The 14,816-nt window shown below is 40.3% G+C and overlaps 1 protein-coding gene across 1 annotated transcript in view; it reads right to left on the bottom strand.

The window, feature by feature from the left end:
* Prdm6 (PR/SET domain 6) overlaps window positions 1–14,813 on the bottom strand; it is a gene marked incomplete at its 5' end in the record, with an annotated part of 86,354 nt that extends 71,541 nt beyond the window's left edge. The window contains one exon of the mRNA XM_010627287.1: window positions 14,664–14,813. Within this exon, the coding sequence (XP_010625589.1) occupies window positions 14,664–14,813 (150 nt within the window). The remainder of the gene's footprint in view (window positions 1–14,663) is intronic.
* Between the last annotated feature and the right edge of the window lie 3 nt (window positions 14,814–14,816).

The following is a 14,816-nucleotide window of genomic DNA, read 5'->3' as shown; positions in this document are numbered from 1 at the left end:
TTTCACCTCAAATCTCAGCTCTCCAACCAACTTTCGAGGATGTACTGATGTGGCTACCTGCTTCATTAACATTACTTCTTAAATCACTCCTCTGAGAGAGAACCACTCTCCAGGTCAACCTTTTAAACAAAACCTTGCTTACGCCTTCCCTGGGCTTTTGCCTGTGCTGTCTGTCTCCCCTAGAACCCTACCCTCCTCTTCGATCATACTGTCTGCACACTGCTCTTGAGCCAGAAAGCAAACCAACCTCTAGACGGAGATTCACCTCCCCTCCTGGTCCCTCGTTTCCCTCTCAGTTCTCCCTCTGGGTTTGTCATAGTCCGTGCTCTTTTATTCTCACTTAAATATCTCCCTCAGTATTTTATGTCTTCCTCAGACTACCCCCAACCCTGGAGAGTGCCTGGCCCATATGGAAGGTCACAGATCTGTGCGGATTAACTGAATGATTGCTTCATCCCAGTCACACTACAAGCTCCTTTAAAATTAAAACTGCCTCCAGCAGCCCTTCACACATCCCTAGTTTCTGGAGCAGCTCTTGGTACGATCACCACCACACATACAAAGCGAATGCTGTCTAGAACTTCACATTCAACCCTCTGCAACATACTCCACGGTGACTCTGAATGAAACTCCTTGCTCTGGAAACTTCAACAAGATTAAACAGACACACACACACCCGCCCATCATTAGAGATCTTATACCACTGGGGGGAATCTGAGAAAATCCATCAGTGACTCTAACCAATAGGTAATGTGACAGGAGCACTAAAAATAAACCCGTGTTACTTCCTGCTTATTATCTAGTGCTTCCTGATGCCTCCCAAAAACAACGATTTTAAACTTTTCAGACACAAACTTGCCATGCTGCCAAGTCAAGATCATGAAAATTTCCATCATGCCAGGCCACTAAATAAGTTTCAGAAGTAAAAGTCACTGCTGCTCTTCTCCCTTGGCCAGGAAAAAACTGCCAAATACCGAAGGGACTTCAAATGACCCACTGCCTTCTAGGGCTGGCCAACTCTTAGCTCCCTAGCAGAGGCAGCCTGGATACGAGTACACTTATCGGGGACCCTAGACCTGACCCCCTTACTAAGACTGTTACAATTGCACAACTCTAGAATTACTCTGGACTTGGATCCAAATTTAAATGAACTGTCAGGTTGTTGGGCAGCTCTGGAGGCCCTCTGGGAAAAGTCAACAGAAAGCCCAAAAGTTCTGTCGGGACTGTAGTGCTCCCTGGCAGGGCAGCAAGAACCAGTTATGTGCATAAAAGCAGGAGGCAAGACAAGAGTCTCCCAACAGGACCTGGTAGCTGGAGAGCCAGTTGTTCAAAGTACAAAACACAGGAATTTGCCAACTACAGAGAAGTGAAATAAATTAGGGAGAACAAGGAAATTACTGGCCAGGAGATGTTATTATGGAAAGTCGACTTCACTGTCCAAAAATTTATCCTGCACTTTTTTCTTGAAATTATCCAAATATTTCAGCAATTATCTATTTATATGGGTGCTGTCTGGACATTTCCCTATAGTTTCTATCCAGCCTTTTATACAGTGTGAAAATTATTTGCTATTAAAACCGTCTCCTTACTCCCATCACAACCTGCAAAGCTCTTCAGATCTCAAAAAGTCTGGACTTTGGCAAAGGTTTTCAGCCAGCCTAAAGCAAGCATTCTGTGACCAAAACAATTTTTTTTTCACTTGTGGCACATAGTTGAGTTTTATTTTCATATTTAGCCCCTTCAATAACCACTGTGGACAGGGGTCCAAATGTGTTCTATAAAGAAATCTCAGTTTTCTCTGACAGTGGTAGATCTGGATAACAAGATGTACAGTGATGTCAAACAGTGTGTTCTTACCCTGATACCAGCTCAATATTACCTTGGCTATGCACAGTTTGCAGATCAACTTCTTTCTGTTTTGTACATTTCAGAAAACAAAGCTCATAATGACTGCATGAGTCATCCACATGGAGGTGACTTATAATTCAAATTGAATTAACTGTAAAGGCAAGCAATTTGAAAAAAATTAAGGCCTTATGTTCCGTGCTGTCACTACATTTGTTAGGGATTTCATCACCGCGTGGAGGCGTTTAGTTCCAGGCTAACGTCTGGACAGACGGAAAGCTCCCTGGAGCCCTCAAGTCAAAGCGCCAGCTCTACCCTGCCTTCGGAGTGCTGCGCGGGCGGCCTCACACCCGCAGCCGGCCCAGCCCACTCTCGGGCAGACGGAGCACGCGGCACAGAACCGGGGAGCCGAGGCGGCGGTGAAACTTCCAGTTACAGTGGCCCACGAAGACCCGCTGTGGTTTCTAACACTGTTACCGTGTAAAGGGAGTGTTTGTGTGTTATCCTGGAGGTATCTGGGCGAGCACTATCCAGCGCATTCAGCTAGCAAATGATACTAATGATAGCAGTGTTCTCAAAAGGAGGACAGAGGTGGGGGAGGGAGGAGAAGGAGCAGGAAGGATCGACGCAGATGCTCCACAGTTGGATTCTACCGCACTGTGAGTACACCGCCAAGGAAAACTATGTTCCTCGACAATTCTGATATGTGGAAAACCTTATTTTATTACAAGAGGTAAACGGCATGTTCTTATCCATGTAAAGAAACTGCTAAGTGCAACAGGAAAGAATGATAGCAAATTCATCGTGGCCAAATTTTCTATCCTTTTAAAAGTATTTCTCTGCATGTCCCAAGCTCCCTTTTTATAGGTATTCAGCTTGTATAATCATGCAAATAATTAAAATAAACTGATAACAAGAAGTACCGTAAAAGGCAAAACGCTGTGTACGCCGGTGAGGGACCCGCGGCGCCTGCAGACACAGGTGCTCAGCGTGTCTGCGCGAGCCGGGTCAGCACCAGCACCGGCCTCTCTGCAGCACGGGTCGCAGACTGCGACATGTTTCAGGACCAGTGGCATCACTGAACTCACTATTCCAACGCCTCACTGTACTGTCCACCACAGAGGCGGACGTGAGGAAGGCAAGGAGTCAAGGCATGCACAGAAACCCTGACTGCGAAGTTGTGAGCCCACATTTGGCCCAAAGATCACAGAGGTTTATGGCAAAGACACCTGAACCCACCTCTAGGCAAAGTTTTGCCTGCCCTGCCTCCCCAGCTGACTCTCCAGCAGTCCTGAGGATTTAAACAACAGCTACACACTTGCAACTCGTAATTTATTTCTCCAGCACATCCTGCCTTCGGAGGCCCTCCTACCAGCATCCACCCTTGCCCTGCTACAGACTGTTCTCCATGCAGCACCACCGCACCCAGGGTGGTCCTTATAAAAAATAACTGTGTGTGCTGTCACTAGAAGAAAATGCGAAATCCCTGTCATAGTCAATTTATCTGATCATGGCTTCCTCAAACTCATCTCTCATCATGCTGTTCTGAACTCACTGCTTTCCCAGACAGCCACAGGAAGCATTCCTTTTTCTATTAGATCTCTCCTCAACCTCACGTTAATCCGAGATGTGGACAGTTAGACTTAGAAAATAAAAAGCAGGCTACTCAGTCAAAGCTAAATTATAGATAAACAACAAATACTTTTAGTATAAGTGTGTTCCAAACATTTATCTACAAAATGAGCCACAGCTACCAGCAGGTGATGAAGCAGCACCTGCACACTGCCGAGGGGTGGCTGAAGGACAGGGAAAGGAGGGTGGTGGAGACTGTGATTCCTGGGAGATGGGACTCTTAAGAGTCAAGATTGGGCCAGGGACTTAGCTCAGCTGCATTGCGCCTGCCTCGCAAGCACGAGGTCGTGAGTTCGATGCCCAGTACCAAAAAAAAAAAAGTCAAGATTAGACCAGAATAAGAAAGAAAAGCCTTCTTGAAGAAAGAGCTCTGTCAAGATTACAGCAGGGGACATTAGCAAGACACTGGTAAAGAGTAGGAAGCCCTCCATTAGCTCCAGCGGAAGAGGAGAAAAGGAGGGGTCCCACTGAGGCCCAGCCCACCCTCCCGGGAGTCCCTCTCCTTCCCTGTGCTTCCCCATCTTGTCTTCCAGGTCAGATTCCCTCACCTTCCCTAATCTTCCCAGCAAGAAGCCCCCTCTCCCTCCTCTGTGAAACCCAAAAAGCATTTTTGCGCACTGTCAGCGGAGCTGCTCGCGGTCCTACTACTGTATCGCTCTCGAAGGCAGGGTTGTCCTCTTCCATCTTGGTGCCGCCCTATGTAATACTTCCAGCATATTGGTTTCTTCATAAATATATTTCTTTGGATGCTGGGAAATTCAAACTTTCTGAGATAAGAAAAATGGAGCTATGGTCCCGGAACACAAGGTGGACTGACCACGTTACCGGCCTAAACCACAGGGTCTCTGAGAAGCAGTGGGTAAACTGTATGAGAAACCAACATGGTGTCTACCAGGAAGGGAAAGTTCCTATCCGGGACCAGATGGCCAGGCTAAGAGAAGAGAGCGGCACAGACGAAACCCCCACTGTGTAAGGGATTTTCAGGTCAGATAGTGGGAGGAGACAGGCAAGCACGAGCAGGTGGGTTAAGACCAAGGACATTACAGTCCATAAGTCCTTCATGAAAATCCTACCCGTGCTGCAGGTACCCTTGGGCAAGTTACTTCACGTTTCTGCCATCATCTAAAAAGCTTATCTGAAAAATGAGTATCATAGTCCTCATCTCATTGGGTTGTTCAGAGGGTCCTTATAAGAACACAGTTTTTAAATGAGTTCACTTTCCTTTGGAAGAAGGGAGGGAGAAAATTTGGTCAATGGGTATTCAGTTGTAGTCAGACAAGAGAAATAAGTTCTAGTGTTCTCTTGTACAGCTGAATCGCTATAGACAATAGTAATGTATTATATATTTCAAGAAAGCCAGATGGACGGTCATTGAATGTTTTCCCTACAAACAAATGAGCAATGTTTGAGGAGACAGATATGCTAACCTTGATTTGAACATCACAGAATGTATCAAAACATCATGTGTTACCTCATAAATGTGTACAGTGTATGTGTTAATTTAAAAATAAAAGTTACAAAATAAACAGCAAAAGCCATGTTGCATGGTACTCCTTTAGAACATAATCTTTTCTTACTTGTGAGCAGTGCTAAATAAAATTGCACTGAAATATTATTTAAGTTTAATTTTGTAGTAATTAAATCCAGTGTGTGTGCCATGGTATACTCTATACAGTCTTATGTTTTAACTGATAAATGATCAAACTCCTTATAGCTATGTGCAGAGCCCACAAGACACAAAATTATTTTAAAATTCAACTGAAAAAAGGGGGATTCTCGATTGCTGCATAACTTATAAATATTATTTTTAATTTGCATAACTACCCAATATTACTCTGCTTTACACATGGAGAAATAGGGATCAAAATAAATGATTTTCCCTAAAGTCGCATGCACAGCAAGATTAATGTCTTCCTACTTTAAAAGAGCATTTCAAAGAGTCGATCCTTCTCTGTTTATACTTTCATGTGTAGAAAGGAAACAGAGATTTTCTCTTTCCTTCTTGGGAGGACCAGTGCAGTCTCCTTATAGACCCTGGAAAGGCTCTGCTTTTATTAAAGACATATGCTAAAAAGATATGAAAATATCAGTAGAAGTGTTTCCACAAGATCGGTGGAGTCTGCAGACTGTTAATTAAATTTCCCACCAGGAAAAGGACAGAGGGGAGGATGAGACCAGACACAAAATGAAAATCTATGCCGGGTAAGCCAAAGTTAAACACTCGCGGGAGACTCGATGAGGACAGCACCACTGGTTGCTGCTTTTAAAATGCAGTTTGTAGTATGAACGGGATCTTACACATCTTTTACCAAAACAGTAATTCAATAAAATAAATGTGTGTTATATCATGTAGTCATCATTCAAAAGCCATTATGAAAACTATCATCAACAGTGATTTGTGCTTTTATGTAGTTTGAGCTTCTTATGATGTACATTACTTTTAATACAAAAACATCAATTTCTACTACTTTAAAATTTAATAATGAATTTTTTTACTTTATGGATTAAGTGGCTCCAATTTTACATTGTAATAACTTGCAAAAAGCTGAAATTAATGCTTTCCTTGGTGTAATATTTCCTTAGTGTAATATTTTTCAAGATTCTCTTCCTTTGGAAATATTTAGGTATATTTTATATCACAAATGAATTTTAACATTATTTTGAGACAAATGCAAAAGTTTCCATCAGCACTGTATTCTAACCTAAAATTTACAATAGTTAGGCGCTTTCTTCCATTTTATAATGTGCATGGATATCTGAGAATTTAGCACTATTACTTTCGTGATAAACATTAATATTCCCAAGTGTGCTAACAATGCTTAGCTCTTGGTGCTTTACAAGACACTGAAAACATGACTTGATTACATTTAATTTGATTCCAATTAAAAAGCACTTAAGTTTCTACTGAATTAGATTACATTGAATGTTTCTATAGAAGACACTTCATTATCTGAGGCAGCTTTAATTTAAAATGATCACAGGGAGTGAAAAACACTGTTCATTTTAATAAAATGGGCTTGATCCCATATCACTATTTTACAACTGCATGCTGTAGATTCTGGTTTATTAAACAAATGTGAGGAACACCAGGAAAAACATTTATAATACTCGGCATCTCATTCACAGTTCACCTAAGATAGAACTGGTCACACATCTATCTTTTAAGTCTTAATAAAAAGCAAAAATGTTATGGGGGGAATCACTTAAATAAAAATGAAAACCAAATACCAAGACATTGAAGTGAAAACCTTGCCTTTTTATTTGTTTTAAATAGCAAATTTTCTAACTAAAAACAAAACTTTTTTAGACAACTGCAGTCAAGAAAACACAAGGTGCCTCTAATCACAATTTTCTGTGATTCTTTTTTTTGGTACCAGGGTTAGAACTTGGGACCTTGGGCATGCAAAGTAGGTGGTGGCACCACCAAGTTAAATCCCCAGCCCCAAACTGAACTTTCTGAAATTAACATTTCCCCTTTTTCACAAAGAGCTACCTTAACAGCAAGTTATGTTTTCTCAATTGGGACAAAAAAATCGACTTTTTTTGTCTTCCCAACACCATCAACAACTTTCAGTAGTGTCATTTTTTTTTTTTTTTTTGGTATTGGGGATTGAACTCAGGTCCTTGTGCTTGCAAGGCAGGCCACCAAATAGCTGAGCTAAATCCCCAGCCCTAGTGTTATTATTTTATAAACTCTAGTTTGTGTTAAAGTTACAAAAGCAGAAAATGATGATTAAAAACTAATGTCCTAGAGTCAGTTATTTTGTACCAAGTACAAAGTACTAGTGGTGACTAGCTTTCACTGGACAGAGCTCTGCAGACACATCCAGCATGCCCAGTGCTGATGTTTCAGGAATAAAGGCGACTTTGTGGTTTGTGACTAAACACAAAGTGAACATGCTGTGTATGTTCTTGTATAGGAAAATCTGCAACATTTTGAGCATTTCACACTTGTAACAATATCTTTATTTTACCTTCTAGAATTAACTGACCTAGAATTGGGTCACTCTACGATGTATCTATTAGATAATTAGAACTTTGAGGTCCAACAAATAAAACACATTATTGACGTTTAGATCTTTAGTCAAAACAAATATTTTATGGCTGCAATTTGCAAAAATTATCTCCTTTCAAATTGGTATCGTATTAAGCAGTGCTACTGATCCGATGCAGATCAGTATTATCGATACCCCCTTCAAAACTAGGATTAAAATCTAAAAGCTGTGCTGTAATCTTTAAAAACAACCTACACTTACTCTCACAGTCTAGCTGTGCCTTTTCCGGGGGCAAATGGAAGTTCAGAACCGCTAGCTTCCCTGGAAGTCTGTTCGACCTTGAGACCAACACAGCAGGGTGGGAGACAGGGACCTGGCTTAGAGACCAGTGGCTATGGATACCAGAGAGTGTGCTTGTTGTCAATGATCATTGCTGAAATCTGTCTATATCACACTGGAACAATCAATTTTGTAAATGATTGCAATAATCAAGGAAATTGCCTAATTTATAAATCCTTGCATACAGCATTTTAATGGATTCCTCCATTTTAATGCTGATGCCTTCAGAGCTAAATGAATTGTTGTCTGGGCTGTCATTACACAAAATGATAAAAACATTCCGTCTGATCGGGAAACCACATCTCATGGATATTCAGACCCTAAACCCATAATCACTCATTAGTGAATGCCACCAAAACCTCGCCTGCAAAGCAGGCTCCCAGCGGAGCAAGAGTGGGTGGGCACATCTGCATCCGGGCCTTTGTGACGCTCCTACCGTTTCAGAATTTGAAAAATTACACTAGGAAGAGCTGCAAGGACAGGATGCAGCCCCTCGTTCTGACGGACCCGTGTCATAACAGTTTCTCTCTCATTTTTGTCCAATACCATCCATATTTCACCACCAAGTCTCAGCGTCCGAGGCCCGGCCACGCTTGACCTTCCAGATCGCACACCACGTCAACACGGATGCCGCCGGAGGTGCCAAGCGGTGTGTGCGGCCCCGACCTTCCAGGCCCACAGACGGGAAACCCACGGGCCCCACCCGGAAGCCCGCACCGCACGCCTGGCTCTGTCCTGAGACCCCGCATGCAGACCCCTCTTCTCAGTTAAACCTGGGCCGATCGCTCCCGGCCAACAGTGTGCCGCCAGTGCGTTACTTACTGCTCAATCTCACTAACCTGACATTTATGGTGCACTGATTGGCCTCTGTCAGTGGTGCTGGTTGTAAATTCACTTTGAAAAGCTTTGTGTTAACAGCCTTCAACCGGGCTCCGAGAAGAGTACGAACAGGCAGCCTGACAATTGCTCGACCTCCTGCCCTTATTACAGTGAGTAAATCAGGGTTTGAGCCATTAGGCTGGAGCCTGGGGCCTACACAAAAAGGATTGACATGACGAAAGGTCAACCTCTGTCACACATGTGTAACAATTTGGATAATGGAATTCTGTAACTTATCTGAGCGAGGTGGCAAATGCTTACAAGGAAAACTACGTTCTGCTCTGGCTTCTCTAGCTTTTATGCCAAGCAGTTATACCAGAATCTATATTTCTTGTGTAAATACACACACCAAAAAAATGTCTGAACTCATGAAATCTTGGGCTACATATTATTCTACAACAAAAAGAAAGGGGGAGGGAGAGAGAGAGAGAGCGAGAGAGGGAGAGAGAGAGCGAGCGAGAGAGAGACACTGGATCATAGTCATTCTTTACTGAGACACCTCCAGAATGGCAAAATGTCTTCCCATACTATGGTGTGCGACATTCACGCTCTGAGGAGAGAAAACTTTAGCACTACAGACAGAATTGGCCCCTCTCAGTGATTTATGGTTTTTGTCATATTTAATAAAACAATTACAATCCACAATATTATATTACAACTATAAGGGGACCCGGGGTAACATATAAGTTTTCTCGAATAATTAAAACTGGGTTGAGCTGAGGATGTAACTCAGTGGTAGAAGACCCAGGGTTCAAATCTCAGCCCTGAAAAATATAAAAAATTTTTCAAATCACCTTAAATAAGAAGGCTGACTCCTCTGCATGTTTCTCAGGACCAGTGTTACCATAACTACAGTTCCATCAGATCACTGGCTGACGTGCAGGGATGGGGAAGAGCAGAATTGACCTAACTAGTACTGTCCAAGAGTTTGATTTTTACCTCCTACCTCCTACTTTTAAGGCAGTATGGAAAAGAGAGGGAAAATGATACAAGAAAATACAGTTACAAACAAGAAATTCTTGCGAATCATTTTCTTTACATTGACAAAATGCTACCGACTGATAAAAGCAACGTGTAAACAATAGGTAAACTGAATTAGTGAGAAGAATAGACCTGCGGACACAGAACACATCAGTTGTTATAAAGTAATTGTAACTGAAACACTGCAGTGTCATGTGCATGTTTGGATAAAACCTCGTGTTAGAATTTCCAAATGTCTCTTATAATTTTTTTTAAATTGGAGTCATTCCAGGACTTAAAGAACCAAAAGTGGCACTGTGCACTGTGACACATAAACCAAAAGGACTAGGAGTTTAAATGAACCTTTTCAAAGACAACTTAAAGTATGTACTAAGATATGATTTTTAACACAATGCCGGAAACCATTCCAAGAGGCAGCAGATGGCTTTACAGTTTATGTAAAACTACAAAATGTTCACACTCTATCAAATGGGCAGCACTATAAAAGACATGTTCGAATCAAATGAGGCAAAGCTGGCGAGATATACCAGCTGCTACTCTGCATAATTTAAAACGTAACATTACTATGGTTTTTAAGGAGAAATCATTTGAATTTCACAAAACTGACATATTCAAATCCAACCTGACAGCAGACGAGTATATTAAATGATAATTTTTTTCCTTCAATATAACTGTGAGAGCCACATAATTCTATCCTTTGGTGTTTTGGTGAATCAGACCAAAATGAGCTAAAATCTATAAAGCAAAATATAAAGTATATAGTTATAATACTATCACTGGAACAATTTTTAAATTATTTCAATTCAAATGATTAATTTTAAATAAGTTTTGAACATCTAAATATAAACCAATGTGTAGGGTATTATATATATGAACTTGGGTCATTTATAAAAATATACATAACACATTTAAAGTATGAAATCAATTCATTTCCTTCTAGCACCAATTACCTAGGATGGTTTTGAAATATAAACATTTAGCAATGTGTAATATATTTTTAATATCAGTTTTCATTAATATATTTTGACCTAAGCTAAATTGTAATGATGAAAAATGGCCCATTTGGTTAAAAGTAAAACTCTTACTAAATCTCAAATAGTATGGCACAAAATCAAACCACAAAAAGCCCTATATTATCCTGCTTGATTTCCTGAGGAAAAAGAGTGAAGGTTTCCATAGTTCAAATGAAAATGACACACTCAAATTTACTCAGGCAAGAGAAGACAAGTTCTATAAAATCAAATTCTTTTTCAGCACCTTGACTGTAATCCTAACAAGTCACTATATTATCTCAATTAGCAGAATTATTTTAGGTGGAAAACAAGCTCAATTTATTGTGTCATTGTTGCTAAAATTTGTCAAATCACACTAGTTGAAAGGCCTGAGTAATTCTAGTCTATCTTAAATTGTAACTTTATTTTAAACTTGTGTTTTATTCCAGTAGAATTTTAAGTATACACTGTGTACATTCCTCAGGTCTAGTCATATTAAATTCTGATGTTAAGCAGAAAGGGAAAACCATGAGCAAATAGATTAATTTATCTCAAGGGAAAGGGGTACATTAATAATTGAGATAATATTTTCATAAATGTTGGAATCAAATGTGCCTCTTCTCTTCTTTATTAGAAAACACATTAGAATAAAATTACCTCACACTCATCAATAAGGACTAATTGCTAAGAAAGATTCTATTTTATTTCCAAAACATTCAGATATTTTTCCTGATATGGCCAAAGAGCTAGCAATGTATCACACATCCAAGTCTCACTGGAGCAAAGTATATAAGCAAAATGGCTGTTTAAAGTACTTTATAATGTTTTTGTTTTAAAGTATCTGAACTTTCTAATTTTAGAACACATTAAAATTTGAATACCAAAATAAATTGGCCAATAAATGACTAATCTGGCTTTTAATTTGCTAATCTTATAGTATAAAAAAAATACTTGTATTATTACTAAAAAAATAAGAAAAGAAAAGTTCTTGGCATTTCCTATAAACACATAAAAGATTTAAAATATGCTGAATAGAATATATCTACCTATCTTTAAATGCACAAAGAAAATATTAACTTTAAAATGCTTACAAACCAACCAAACTACATAGCTGATATATACCAAAAAGTTCTTTTTCTACAGAAAAAAATAGAGCTTTTGATGATTAAACAAAAGTTGTATGGTGAATCTAATTGTTTCTGTAATAAGCTTTCATGTATATAATAAAGCACATTCTTTCTAAAAACAATGAATTGTAAACTAAAACAAAAATCCATCATCTTCCTGGAAACAGAGTAAAGATTAGAGATCCATTTATTGTACTGAAATAAAGATAAGTAAACCTGGTAATACCTACCAGAACCTGAGTATTGAACTCTAAATATAAAGCTATTTCTTCATCAGCAAATGACTCGAAAAAGTGAAGAAAAAAAACAATTACAGCTGACTTTTAAAATGAAATACTCATGATTTAACTACTTTGTTTTTTTTTTTAAATCTGCTTCATGTCAACCTGATATTCTGGAAGATATCTAAAAGAATGTATTTTTAAATAGATGTTTATGACATGTGTCATTAAATAATTATCGCCAAACATTTCTTATATAAGTCTCTAGTATATTCCAGTTACTGATTTTTCTCATATGAATCATCTAATGATTAAAGTATCTCACCATATAATTTAGATTTGAAAGGAAAGACTAACATTCAAGGAATAACCCAACATTTAAAATCTCTTAAAATGTAACTTAATTGAAACAGTCATTCTTCATAAATTTTGGTGCTTAATTTTTTAAAAACTTATACTTCATATCTTAGAAGTAATTATATTAATAAAAATCTGAAATATATTTTAAAAGTGTGTTATCTTATAAATAATCACTGAGACTGAATTACCTGGTCCTAGTTAGTTACATTGCTCATACTCTCCCAGGAGACATTTTGCATGGCTGAAGTTTTTAAATCCCCTCAATTCCCCAAAAGTATGTTATTCTGTTTTTACAGCTGATAAAATGAATAGATTAATTATGTCCTGGATTTAGGAGTAGGAACCTATAGATCATCCAATCACACACCCAGAAGTCTTTTTTACAACACAAAAGCCCATTTAATTAACATACCCTAAACACAATAGGTGAAACTGGCTTTACTGTTTCTAGGAAAAACTGAAGTAAATTCCCCAGTTTCTTTACTACAACAGAATTTTAACTTCATCGAATGTAAGTGAAGGCCTAAAAGAAAGGTTCCACAGTTTTCAGTGATAACATATGCTATAATGTTCTATATGTGTAGTGGCCTCCTGCCAACATCCCAATTAATCAAAGCTTCCTAGGAAAAACAAAAACAAAGATCTATGGGATGTTTTTCACATTTATGGCTTTGTCCTCTGCACTCTAAAAATAGGCAGGCACCAAAGGGCAATGTAACAGTGTTCAGTTTAACATTCTCACACAGAGTAAATTTGTGCCAATGAATAACTGCTTCATGATTTCCCCGAAAAAGCACTGACAGACCTGTAGCTGTATCGTATTAGAGTGCTTAGCAACACCACTAAAATACGAAAAGCATCTGGAAGTATTTTTAACTTTAAACTACACTGGAGGTTATAACTAATTAGTCAGAAACAAAAATCAAATAACTTATCTTTCAAAAGCAGATGCTTTGATTATATCCCACCTGTCAGTCTTCTTATGCAAAAGCTATAGCTTGGAGCCTGCCTCTGTGTACCTCGCTGCTTTCTCCTTGCTCTAGTCTAGAAAGCAAGTTTCTGTTTTTTAAGAAAAAGCTCAAAATATACCCACTTTTACCTTCAACTGAAAATGTGTAGTTTCCTAGCAATAGTGTAGGCGTGAACTGCAACCCGGAAGCCAGGGCCCCAGACGGGGAGAAGTGTGGAGAAGGCAACCCATGGGCTACCACATCCTCCCCTTGGCCTGCCGGGCTGTGGGCTCACGAGGTCACGCCACCATCCAAGGGCCTCCTGCAAACTCAGGCCTCAGCACCCCGCACCAGTAGTCCTACGAGTGTTCTGGACCCTGATACAGTGTTTGACAGAGTGGGGCTCAGCAAAAATTCAAGTAGTTTTCATTAGCGAATTTGAGACAGCTCACCATGGTGACCACATGAGCAAAGCGTGAAGGCAATGTGAAAACATCCATTATTGGACTCTACAAGGCCAGCTCAGTCCCTGGTGACTGATCGGCATTCTTTTCTGACAATCAGTACTTCACATGACCACATTAGTCAGATTTCCATATTACTTCAGGGAACGGCTTCTAGCATCCTGTATTTCATAACTAACTCTCCATGGGTTGGAGTGGCTAAAATCAGTGGGGGGAAGGATGACTACCTATCTTTTCAGGAATGGACCTCAATAATCAAACACGAGTTCTGGGAGAACTCTCAGGTTGACATTTTCCACACAGGTTACTTCTAAATAACAGCATCAGGTAATGGATTCACACAGAAGTGCCCCTAATTTTTCCATGTTTTTATGTTCTATTTTGGTGCGTAATTTCATAATTTCACTTTGTGGAGAAAGAAGCAAATTTGTGATTTTTGATTCATAATATAATTTACAAAGAATGTGGGCACTCTAAAAGTGGTGGTAAGCGTACAGTTTTCACCCAAGATAATCAGCCTGACTCTCTTCCTCTCCCTGCTCACTGGATCCACCAGGCACAGAAATGTGTGGGAAGAGCTTATAACAGGACATAAAGGTCACCCAGCTCTGGCTCTAATGCCTGAGGTCCTCTCCTCCATCACCTTGACGTCAACGTTTTTCATGGAGGCCAATGGTCATCCATTCCTGCCCAGAGCATTAAGGTGGCTGCTTCCGGAAAGGGTAGGCCCTGTCCTCTGCCGGGTGCACCTACTCCAGAGCCCCCTCTCCCAGCCTCCCTGGAGGTGCCTGAAGGCCAGACCTGCTCTCCACCCTGGGTCCCACAGGGGCTCTCCCTCGGGCCTGCCAGCCCGAGGGGCTCAGCGGCACCTCGCTTACCTCCCAGAGGTGCTGCGTGTTCCTCACGGCGCCCGTCTGCACCTTCTCCGGGGGCAGCAGCACGCCCTGGAAGGGCCCGATCCAGGTGCCCTGCTGGATCCGCTGCGCAGCGCAGATGCCGTAGGCCAGGCCCGGCACGGTGCTGGTGCACAG

This window comes from Fukomys damarensis, unplaced genomic scaffold (genome assembly GCF_012274545.1).
Source record: "Fukomys damarensis isolate Sample0158 unplaced genomic scaffold, DMR_v1.0_HiC HiC_scaffold_3, whole genome shotgun sequence".
NCBI classification, from domain to species: Eukaryota; Metazoa; Chordata; class Mammalia; order Rodentia; family Bathyergidae; genus Fukomys; species Fukomys damarensis.
This window is presented reverse-complemented; position numbering and strand designations above follow the sequence as displayed.